Source organism: Juglans regia, chromosome 1, assembly GCF_001411555.2.
Source record: "Juglans regia cultivar Chandler chromosome 1, Walnut 2.0, whole genome shotgun sequence".
Taxonomy (NCBI): Eukaryota; Viridiplantae; Streptophyta; class Magnoliopsida; order Fagales; family Juglandaceae; genus Juglans; species Juglans regia.
In genome coordinates this window covers 5,890,039-5,902,483 of record NC_049901.1, presented here as the reverse complement: position 1 = coordinate 5,902,483, position 12,445 = coordinate 5,890,039, and the positions used below count along the sequence as shown (strand labels likewise).

The following is a 12,445-nucleotide window of genomic DNA, read 5'->3' as shown; positions in this document are numbered from 1 at the left end:
AGGGGAGTATTGTCAGAAGTGCTTTGTCTTTATATTAACAAGGAGCAGCAAGAGACGGAAACATCAACAAGCCACAGAGCAACTCTAGGTAGCTGGCTATTTGTGGGATTGATTTCTAATTTCTTTTGTTTAGAAACAAGGCGGAGAAGATTCTCAAATCTCTAGAATTAACATTGGTTGCCAAATCAGTCACGTACTCTTCATCTTTCTTCCCATCGCAAATGAAACCTGACTTGTCCGCGCTATGTACTACGCGGTTTTACAAAAATTCCACTTAAAAATTCTATGGGGAATGTTCTGTGAATAGAATGTTCTGCCCAACTTTGTTGAAACCCTCTTAGTTTGCACATATTGTAAAATAAGGGTATTTTGATAAAATAATATTATTTTTATAAATTAGTTTACAAAAATAACTTTTTTTAATATATTATTATAAAAAATATTATAAAATTTAGACAGGTGCCACATTCCTTATCAAACTTGCCTTTGCATTTCTTAATAATTTACTTTATTTTTTGTTAATAGTTGCCAGAAGATACGCAGCGCAGGCAAGGCCTGAGACATTGAGAATCCCCCCACCGTTTTCGCAACATCTAAAGCAATCTTAAGGCGTAATAAAGTAGGTAAAGAATAAAATATTAAAAAGAAAAACAAATAACGGAGATGTGCTCAGAAACTGAGTTCATTGCTATCCTCAATCCATCAATCAAAAGAACAAGGCACAGACTTGAGTGTCAGTCACTTCAACAACGCCCACATAACTATCACGGCCTGGCTTAGCTCCACAGCCTCTTTCCCTCTCCCACGCCAACTTCTCTGTCTCTATATATACATACCATTCGTACAATCCCCATCTTTCTTTCCTTCCTTCGTTCTCTTCTCGCATAGTCTTCTAAATTGAACCGAACAATCCAGAAAGAAATGTCCTTCTCATGCGGTCTCGAATGCGTGCTTTTACTCGGCTGCACCCGTTGGGCCTGGAAGCGCTGCACCTACGTCGGTTCCGACGATAGCGCCACCTGGACTTTAGCTACACCTGAGGAGTTCGAGCGTGTGCCCCGCATCTGCCGCCTCATCCTCGCCGTCTACGAGCCTGATCTCCGCAACCCCCAGTTCCCCCCCTCCGGCGGCTACCGACTCAACCCTGACTGGGTAGTCAAGCGCGTCACCTACGAGCAAACCCTTGGTAATGCGCCCCCTTACCTCATTTACTGCGACCGCGACCGCCGCGAGATCGTCCTCGCCATCCGTGGCCTTAATCTCTCCAAAGAGAGTGACTACAAACTTCTTTTGGACAACCGCTTGGGTATGCAGATGTTCGACGGCGGCTTCGTCCACCACGGCCTCTTGAATTCGGCGATCTGGATTCTCAACGAGGAGTCCGACACCCTCAGCCGGCTCTGGAAAGAGACTGACTGCGACTACGATATGATATTCACCGGGCATTCGCTCGGCTCTGGAGTGGCCGCTCTTTTGACCGTGATCGTGGTGAACCACAGGGACCGCCTCGCCGGCATCCCGAGGAGTAAGATCCGCTGCTACGCGGTTGCACCCGCCAGGTGTATGTCGCTCAATCTGGCTGTCAAGTATGCGGATGTGATATACTCCATCGTCTTGCAGGTCAAGTATTTTCGATGCCCTTTTTTTTTCGTTAAATTGCTTCTATATTTGTCCGTTATATTGTAATGCTCACTGGCATCTCCTACTAATTTCGGTTCTGAAAACTTCTGATTACAATTGGTTTGAGAATTTTATAAATATCTTTAATTATTGCTCCTGAAGCTGCCTGCTTCTCTATAACTTGGTTTAGTTTAGATCGCCATATTCAACTGGACTGAGAGTGCCACCTCTTTAAATTATTCTTGTCCAGGATGATTTCTTACCAAGAACAGCCACACCCTTGGAAGATATATTCAAGTCTATCTTCTGGTTAGTATTCGTCTCCCAATATTTCGAAAGATAAACCATTCTGAGTTGTCAAGTTAGTGGAGTGATAATCTCTTAATCCAGGCCTTGATGCTTTGGACAGCTTGCCCTGCTTGTTATTTTTGGTTTGCTTGAGGGATACCTTCATCCCAGAAGGTAGAAAGCTTCAGGATCCAAGAAGGCTATATGCACCTGGAAGAATGTACCATATCGTAGAGAGAAAATTTTGCAGGTACCATTGGCTTCAACTACAGTGGAGTTTTAATCTTATGTTTTAATTAGGGATTGTAGATATTTTACCCTTTTTATGCAAAGCGCTGATTTTTGCTTTCCATAGAATCAGCTGAGGAGAATAATGGTAGTCATAAGGGTTATGATTGAGCAATGTTCTTGGCGAATGTGCTCAACCTGTCTTGCATGCGTCTTTACCCATGACAGCAATCAATAAATTCATACTATGACGTTTTTCATAATTTTCATTTAAGATCATGATTTCTATGAAAATGAAAACCTCATCTTCACATAATCAGCTCATGTCATACTAGGAAGGAAGCCAGTCCTAACATTTAGATATCTATATTTTGTCCCTTAAGGTGGGATTTCCCCTCTTACAAGATAATGGGGAAGGCGGTTGGCAGCTTTAACTCTTGGACTATTGTTCAGGTATCAATGCATATTGTTCTCATGCCACTTTAAACCTATGTATCTCCCCTCTACTTCTAGAGCCCGTTTTACAATATGCTATTGATATGTCTGGTTATATGTGGTTGGCGTCTGATGAAAGAAGTAAATCATCTGGGCTATGAAATTTACTATGTGGTCTTATGCAAATCCAATTTTAAAAGTGAGCTTACCCTGCTAGTTTGTAAACCTTGAAAAAGTTGAATGAGGAAGGCCTCCTATTATTCTGTTTAGAGTTCAGTTAATTTTCACAAATTTATGTTTTCCAAATATATGTATTAACCATTGTCAACTCTTCTCCTCTTTGGGGACTGTAGCACCATATTTCGGGCAATATTGTTGCTCTTGTTTTGAGTTCCCGATCACTTGGTAAATTGCAGATGCGGGAGGTTTCCTCCAGAGGTCAGAACAGCCATTCCTGTTGAAGGGAGATTTGAACATATTGTCTTGTCCTGTAATGCAACATCTGATCATGGAATTGTTTGGATAGAAAGAGAAGCAGAAAAGGCTCTACAAGTATGTAAGAAGCAGCCATTGACATTCTCTTACTCTTTGCTCATATTTTTGTCATTCGTGCTAAATGCTTTATTTAAAAACTGTTGAAATTCATGTTCCCTATTCCTTCGTGATCATGAAATTTCGATAAGCAGCAGAGTAAAAGAAAACAACAAAAACAATAAAATATACAACAGTGTGCTTTGGGAAGCAGTTTGAGAGTGCTTTTTTATTGGATGATGTGGAACCTCACCAAATCAAGACTCTTCGAACCCAACCCTGGGGAGTAAACCTTGGGTACTCGATCAAAACTGTGCATAATGTAATCCAGGAAAATTCCTAGTGCAGAATCAAGTCCAGGAAGGATCATATTCTTATTTATCTATGGATCCATTCAAATTCATTTCGTTGATATGGATCCATTAATTTTTTCCTAGTTAATGATCAGATGTTAGTTTATTAGCATGAAGATGGTTGATGAACTTGAGCTCTGTTTCAATGATTAGCACGTCTGAGACACATCTTACTGACTTGTGTCCTTGTCATGTACAGCACCAAAATATCCTTCTACCACCTTTTTTAGGGAGAAGAAAAAGCAGTCTTGAAATCTTCATCTAATTCTGTTAACAAAGTAGCACATATGACAGATCAAACAAGTTATCACCGCTTATATGATTGGAAGTACTCAAGATTAAGTTTTCCTTAAATGTTCTGCCTTACTATTGATCATAGAAGTAGCCAAGGACTTTGCATCAGATAGAATTAGTTGACCATGCTGTTGATGGCTGTCTTGTGCATCCAATAGACAACCATTAACAGTTTAGTCTTAATAAAACTCCGCAGGACCTGTTGAGTATCTCTGAGATGATAAGCTAGTGCCTCTATTGCTCTTTTACTCAAGAATGTCAAGCTAACCATTAGACTACTAGTGTTTCAGTTGTCTTTTGAACAAGTTACTAACTATATATAGCATTCTTCCTATAGAGAATGAGGGAAAGCATTCCCCAGACGGTAACAACTGCTCCAAAAATACAGAAACTCGAGAGGTTGCAGACCATTGAAAAAGAACACAAAGATGCGCTGGAAAGAGCTGTCAGTTTGAATGTGCCTCACGCTGTGACCGCCACTGAGGAGGAGGAGGTACCATCTCAGGACAACGAAGAAGCAGAGTCTTCGGGGAGTCAGAATGAAGATGCCTTAAAAACCAAGTCAAAGTCCACTGGTGAAGGGACCAAATGGGATGAAGTGGTTGAAAAGCTTTTCAAGAAGAATGAATCGGGAGAACTGCATCCAAAAAGAGAAGCACATGCGCCACAATAACAGCAATTATTTGTTCTCCGCTCATTTTTTGTCTTTGTTGTAAGTTAGAGATTAGGCGTCCGTATTTGTTTTGGGTTCTCGTACACATTTGTACGTCTCTCTTGCAGAAGAGAATTTTCGCGATGATTTATATATATATATTTATATATATAACCCCGGTTTCACCGGCCATAAGGGGAAAATAATTACCAACTTGGAATTCTCGTGAATTGCTTTAATATTATTGTATATGGTTTTATTTAAATTGGTATGCAGGAGAGTTTTGATTCTGTAATGTTTTATTTCTTTATTACTCATAAAATCAAATAATAACCTACATGTCTTTTTTCTACTTTTGCAATCTCTCCTACATGCCAATCCAAACGAGCATTTTGATTTCACGTGCAACGTCACGTCCCTAGCTAAATCGAGAAATTGTAATTCTATTGGACGTTGAATTGAATTGAGTTGAATTGAAATAATAAAATATTATTAGAATATTATTTTTTAATATTATTATTATTTTAAAATTTAAAAAAATTATAATGATAAATTAAAATGAATTGAAAAGAATTAAGTAACCAAACCAACCCTATTCATGGAGAAGCGCTTTGGGACGGTCGGGCTATTAAAGGTAAAAGAGCAGCCCTCTATTGAGAACATAGGAAAATATACAATATACTAGTTAGACTTACACCACATAGAATCACCACATGAAGACCAAACTCTTGCTCATTTGTCCGAATTATCCATGAGACTCCTAGACGGACAAGAAAAATGCAGAATTAAACATATGTAAAAGTCACTAAAGTTTGCTCGACCCCAATTTTTTTTTTCCTCTTACCAGAGCATTCCAGATTTAAACAAGAATTAAACAACTGTATGTTTAATCTTCCACACTCTTCTCAGTCCTTTGTTCTCAGTCCTCAAGCTTTTCTATGAGAGCAATTCCTAGCGTTCCATTTGGAATAACCAGGCAAAACACGAAACCCCTTCCCCCGCAATGCGAAACCCATCCCGTAGCTTGTATTTTTGGTCTGCTTGAGCACTAGTTCAAGTATCTCGAATAAAATATAAAAAAAAAAAAGTATCTCGAATCATCATATAGGAAGAAGATAAAAAAAAATACAACGAATCAAAGCACCGAAAAGAAAAGGAATTTCAAAGACGGAGAGAGAGATTATCAAGAGAAATACCAAGAGATTACCGTCTAGGTCGAGCTTTATCACCGTCTGGGTCAAGCGCTGGGATGAGTGTAGGGTGGGATTTCGTTTGAGTTGGAATCTCCTTGAAGATGGAGTGAAGAAGGGGCTGTATGGATCTCTGATCAGGTGTATGCAAGTGCAGACTAAACACTATATAAACTACTTACATGGCTTACAACCATTGGAGGGCTGCTCTTCTACCTTTAATAGCCCGACTGCTGCCCAGCTTCTCTCATATTCATGAAGACCCCAACATTAAAACTGTTTGGTTAGTGAGTCATATTTAGACCATCTAACTATTATTCATTATTTATTATTTTTTCACAACTACTCACAAATAGTATGAAATCACACATCTAGCAAATGCTAGATCCACCTGAGGAAATACCATATCCCTTTCAATTCTTGTTCAGTTTTTCCCAGTTACAGAATTCGGAACTACCTCACACGTTAGGAACGGTAAATAATAAACTCAAATTCATTCATTACCCAAAACTTGAAAATTTATAAGTAATTAATAACGAGAGGAAGCATCAAAATTAAACTAACTAAGGAGAATCGTCATACAGCTTCATTAACGCCAGGGCATGCAAATCTAAAGCATTAAGCAACAAAACGGACGTAAGTCGCAAAAGAAATAAACCAATTTGTACAGCTCACATTAAGCTAATATTGACTTTCCTACTCATAAGTTTAATTCCTGAGCAGTTCACAGCTTGAAGATTCAAGTGTGCTTGGCTTCAGCATGGTAACTATCCAGGTCATCGTTAAGATCATCGACAGACATCTCAACAGCTTGATTATTTTCACGACCACGGCCCCGGCCTCGGCCTCGGCCTCTGCCACGGCCCCCACTCCGACCCCGAGCTGGACCCTGACCTTGACCCCAAGCACGACCACGAGCACTCATACCCCCACGACGGTTTCGACTACAAGAACAAACAGAAACCTGTAAATTAGTTGCAAATATCTATACTACATGCTGAATGGCAATAGCCAAACACTTTATGCCAGCAAGAAAATAACTGACATCAAAATGAGACCCATCTCAGCTATTATTCCAAGAAAAGAAGCTCAACAATTGGAATAATTCCTTCACACCCATTATGCTGTTATGCATGACAAACTTCCATCTTCAGCACACAGAGTATCTTAGCATACCTGAGTTCCAATCATCCATATCAACAACTCTTACCGTGCAAAGACAAAATATGAGGGGTGAACAGAGGAGATCATGACTCTTTACTAAGTCCCGAATCTTTACGACATTCAAATTTCTAATCTTGAATAGATTCCTCTCCTCACAGACATTTTGCTACATATACCCAAAAAGCACAATCACAAAGTATAAACTAAAAACCATTCCAGCAAAGCATCCACCATGCACAACATAAATCAGGTTCGATTGCAATCGCAATACACTGCTGAATAAAGTCCAGTCCTAAAACCAGCTGGCTCCATTAAAAGGCTTCAATCAAATTCAAGACCCAATTTGAGCTCAGCCACATGTGGAAAACAATAACTTGGTTGGAGTCAATCAAGCTTAGGCCCAGGTCACACTTGACCCAACTTCACAAAGCAAAGCTCAAAAATTCCACACTCGACTTCAGCTAAGCTAATCTTCTTCACACATTTTAGTCAAGAGAAGTTTCAAACACAAACAACATACCCCCATGATATATTCTTCGAATATGCACAAGATCATGTAGACTGACATCTGAGTTAGGGTCAAAACTCAAGTTTAGCCGCAACTGATCCGACTTAAACTAGCTAACATACCGGCACTCAGCTCGGCTAGGGCTTATTTTCTTTTCAGAGAACATTGGCCTGGCTGAGCTAGACAAATTTCTAAAGATAGTACTTAAACAAGAAGCAACATTAACACATGATAATTCCTTCCAATTTGAGCAATGAATACAAGAATAATGTATGCAAAGATGTCTGACATATAAAAAGTAAATTAGATGGTCAAATAAGATGAAAGAATATGAAAGGATCTTGATATTTATGAAACACAGTTATATTAGCAAACAAAAAGGGCTATGTAAGAGAGAAAAATGTAGCAGCACACAAAAGATTTACCCAGAGCCACGGTTAACAGCAGCAGAGCCTCCAATCGGACCACCTCCAGGCCTGCATAACTCAAAGCATCAGTATGGTACTTATAACTGCGTTAAAACATAATCACTAAATGGAAAGATGCAACTATAGAGCCAGGGAAAATTTTATTCATCATGGCCCACTTAAAAAAAAATAGCACCTCGAGTGCAAAATATACATGGTACAAGACAAAATTACAACACAGTATCAACAAGTTCAGAGACGTGATATGATATTCAGTGAGCAAACTCCGCAATATCTGGACAAAGAATATCTTTAAGAAATCATTGAATGTTTGATAATTCTACTCAATTTCCAATAACACAACACAATTAACACTAACAGGGGATAAAAAGAAAATATCCAACTCTGAGATCATTAAAAAAATATATTTGAAACAACCATCCTTGATCCTTGGATAACCACTCAGAAACCCTTAAACAAGGAAAAAAAAAAAAGAAGACAACTTCGAAACTTAGTAATATTTCAGTCACTTCTGCAAACAAATTCAAAACTGATAGTGATAGACATCGAATGATAGGTTGTTGAGATGGAGAGGGGGAAAAAAATAAATGCAAAAGACACTTGCAAATGAATGAGGATAGCTTGAGAGAGGGCATATAAATGACATACGTCATAACAACTGTTCTCTTCCTCCTTCCATTTACTCCAGTCACATTCACACGAGCTGAAACAGGCATTTCTGGATTTGCGCCTACAATTTCAATCCTCATGGGTTTACCATCCAAGAGAACATTATTATACCGCTTAAGAGCTGCAAATGCGTCACTTCTTCTGGTATACACAACTTCAGCCGAGCCCTGTAACCAAGCAAAAAAAAAAAAAAATTACACTTTATCCAATTAAATATATATGATCACAAAAGTCTGATAAAATACCATAAACAAAGTTAACCATATAACCAGAGTATATCACACAAACCATATATATGATACTTAGCGATACATTATGCATTTATTGCAGCACAGAATGAAACTAATGTGCTTTTCAGCAAACACCGAGGAATGCCTTATGGTTCATCATGATTATTTTACTGGAAGGCATAGACTCATAAGACTTTTTTTTATCAATAAATAAGAATTTTATTAAAATAGGCATAGCCAAGAATACGGGACATATACAAGAGCAACACTTATGCATGAGGGTCTAAAGAAACAAGGAAATCATGTACGTTCATGCTATGAAAGTCTATTACCTCATAAGACTTAAAGTAATGGAACCATGAAAAAATTACAAAACACAGCCAAGGCAACACTAAGCAGCCTGAAAAAGCTATGAGTTTGTTTCATATATTTTATTTTATAACATGGAAAAGGCTATGGGTTGCAAACCGGCAAGAATCAGATGGGAAGCATAAAGCATTCCAAGGACTGGACTGAACCAAGAGATAATAGCAGGTAAAAAAAATATATATTTGTAATACGCACTCTGAGCATGATATTGCATTGATTGTGTCTCATCATTATATAATTTTCTGCACCAACCTACAGAAAATATTGATTTCAAAGGAGTTGGTAACTTGGTCATGTAATATGGGTCCAACTTATGAATTGAAGTCTAACAGTCTGCAAAAAGCCAGGAAACCTAAATGCAAAAAGAACATCCCTCAGCCAATAGACAAGTAGTAGGACTAAGATTCTTGTTCCACTATATATTAAAGATATCCCATACACATTCCAAATTTAGCACACAAAAAAATGACATGTACTTTGCATAAATACTCACACTTGGGCGACCACTTTTGTCATAATGAACCGCATATCGTTTCAGGTCTCCAATCTCGCAGAACAGTTCCTGAGTTGTACATCAAGTTTCAAGTGAACTTCAAGAAAATTTCTCTACAGATAGCCCTTAAGATGAAAGTGTATGGCTTGATCTGTACCCTTATATCTTCATTAGTTACTCCGTAATCCAAGTTGGAAACATACAATTTTGTACCAATTTCTATCCCTGGTATTCCTGCAGCTCTAAGGCTCTCTTCAAACAGATCATGCTGCCATGGAAAAGTCCTGGTTCTGCGGATAGACTGATTGAAAGCACACAGAAAAAGAATCCAGATGGGAAAAAGGACACGTCAGCTGATTACCAGAATATACGACTCACCATTCTTCAAGATCAGAAAATTCCCAGTAAACATAAAAGAAACTGCTAATAGAGTAGAATTGAGTTACAGTTAACATACTCAACAACCCCATAATCAGAATTCAGTAAATTTAACTAGTGGATGGTAAATGGGAGTAAAGGATTTAACCCACTGCATATAAACCGGTGCTATGATAAGATTGAGAGCTCCAGTTCTGAAGTTAAGCGAAGGAAGCTCCTTTGCAAAAAACCATGAACTAGGATATATCTGAATCTTTCACTGAAGACATTCCCCGCATAGCAAGAGGTCCATCACAAACTCCCGGTCAAAAGAACCATTCATCAAACACAAAAGTGACTGAAAGCATATAATATGAGTCATTGATGGTTCTAGTGAACTCAACCCCTGTAAGTGTTAAGTTATTTTATGCTACCGGTGCGAGATCCATTTCAAAAGTTCACCTAATGAAGCTCCTTTGCATACAATGCTAGGACGTAGCATTGTAACTTATGGACACCATCATAGAGATTCCACACATAATCATCGTGATCTGTAGCAAAGCCCCCAATGCATAACCCAACAACCCACAAGTACATATAAATTGCAGAGATAATGGTTCAGATGCAACAGAGCGCGAGTACTTTAGTGGCTGAGTCATAATGAACTTCTCCATGAATAAATATAACAGTATAGATCCTCTTGTTTTTGAGTCTCTAATTCTGAACTAGAGAACCTCTTGTATTTGGGTTGTTTAAGCATGTCAGATTCTCAAGCATATGTATAGACATCCACAGTTTTGAGCTTGCCTTGGCAATTGTATTAGATGATGGCCGAGCATTCACTCCGAGAGGACCTCTACGAACTGGACCAGGCATTCTTCCATTAGATGCCCTGCCTGGTCCACGGCCACGGCGAGCCCTACCTCGTCCTCTACCTCTCTCACGGGAACCTCTGTTCTTTATAAGATCATCAAGTGACATATCCAAAGCAGTAGCCATAATATCTGTGGAATTATATATTCTTATAGAGAGAAATTTGAACCTGCAATTTCAGGACCAATAAAGGAAGAAACAAATAGCATCAATATAAAATGTTACTGTAAAATTTGGCACATTCTTGCTGAAGACTAAAGTTCAATATGCCTGTTAGATTTTGTTGAAAAGATCATTATGCAACATAACAATTTTCTTAACAATTAATTTGCCTCCTGAAAGCTATTTTAGATTTGTTAAAACTTAATTAACCACTTACTATTACAAGTGTGTGCCATGTAAAAATAAACTCATCAGAAAAAAAAAATAATAGTAAAAAATTTTGACAAGGAGAAGTTAATGACAAGTACAGAAGTTAGACCGGAGCAGAATTGGTCAAACAAGTCATTCATTGGATCCATCCCATGTACAGTAATGCAAGCCAGAAATCACTTCCTAGTCTATACGGACTGTTCGTTTTGGAAGTGATCTCATCCTGAAGTCATGTTGTGCAAACCAAACAAAGCCGTAAACTATTGCCAACCAAATAGTGTGAAGAAATAATTCTAAAACCAAACCATAATCATAGCCCAAAATATTTCGATGCAACCACAATTCACTGGTCGGTTCCAAACAGAAAGTGGAATATAAAAAATCCAGATACAACTTTGGCTCAGTCGACCCCGACTCTAAAGTTCAGAAAATCAAACCAACACAAAAGAATTGATAGAAAATTTTCCCTTATTTTCTTTTTCCCCTCTTTTATCAGCATCCAACAATAAAGCAAACGTTAAACAAATATAAATGGATAGAAAAAGCCATTGAAAGATCGAACACGGGTATTTCATCATTATCTTGTAATTGAAACCAGAAGGCGACAAACACATAGACGTATGTATTCGTGTGTGTACTCATGCATATGCATATACACAGACGAGTGCATATATTTAAGAAAGATAATCAGATCAAGCATTAACCACCAAGGAAAAAGTTATCTTCCATTAAAAAACTAAATCTGGAGCTTTTTCTAAAGTTCCAACAGTAAAGAAAGAGAACAGGGACACCTTGACATTGAATTTCCGATCTCATACTTAAATCTAGCGCTCAATAACACAGAACACCGCTCTATCCGACAGATCAAAGCCAGAATACAAATCAATAGTCCTAAAAACTCACAGTAACAGGTAAAAAGATAGGGAGAAAGATACCTAGAGATTATCACGAAAACCAGGTGGACGAATAAGAAGAAAACGATCACGGAACAATTAGGGTTTCGGATAAATAGACAGAGGGAGAGAGATAGAAAGATATACGGTGTGAGGGGGCAAAGAGCCAAACACCTGTGAGATTTGTAGGGTTATGAAGGGGGGCAAAGATGGAGAGATCCACGAAGAAAATCAGAAGGAAGAGGAAAGGGGTTAGGGCTTCTTTCGGGGAAAAGCATGGAAGAGCTTTTATTTGCTCGTGTGGAGTGCCGTTACCAAATGTCGTCACGTGGCAGTCGGCCAATGGCAATATTCTTCTTTGGTTTTTATTTATTTGTTTATTTAGTTTAGAGAAATCTTATCTTAGTCCTAAGAGCATTAGCATTGGATTGACTATCATATTCTTTAAATTTTAATTAATATGTAATTTTTTTACCTTTAACTAATCATTCAAAACTT

At 38.2% G+C, this 12,445-nt stretch overlaps 2 protein-coding genes across 3 annotated transcripts; one reads left to right on the top strand and one right to left on the bottom strand.

Annotated features, from left to right (window-relative positions):
- The first annotated feature begins 629 nt into the window (after positions 1-629).
- Positions 630-4,667, top strand: LOC108988238. 2 transcript variants are annotated; one of them, XM_018961449.2, is made up of 5 exons: positions 630-1,620; positions 1,871-1,929; positions 2,030-2,158; positions 2,988-3,127; positions 4,087-4,199. In XM_018961449.2, coding segments are annotated over exons 1-5 (1,029 nt in total). In that variant the 5' UTR covers positions 630-921; the 3' UTR covers positions 4,089-4,199. The 2 variants fall into 2 exon arrangements, with proteins under 2 accessions (XP_018816994.1, XP_018816993.1); XM_018961448.2 differs by having other exon boundaries at positions 639-1,620; positions 2,988-3,123; positions 4,087-4,667.
- A 1,403-nt stretch (positions 4,668-6,070) lies between these two features.
- On the bottom strand, positions 6,071-12,225 carry LOC108988140 (THO complex subunit 4D). Its single transcript, XM_018961275.2, has 7 exons — positions 11,990-12,225; positions 10,617-10,851; positions 9,610-9,753; positions 9,453-9,521; positions 8,340-8,527; positions 7,689-7,739; positions 6,071-6,535 (listed from the first exon to the last, which is right to left on the bottom strand). The coding sequence occupies exons 2-7, from the start codon at positions 10,806-10,808 to the stop codon at positions 6,331-6,333; spliced, it is 849 nt and encodes a 282-aa protein (XP_018816820.1). The 5' UTR covers positions 10,809-10,851; positions 11,990-12,225; the 3' UTR covers positions 6,071-6,330.
- Positions 12,226-12,445: the final 220 nt, after the last annotated feature.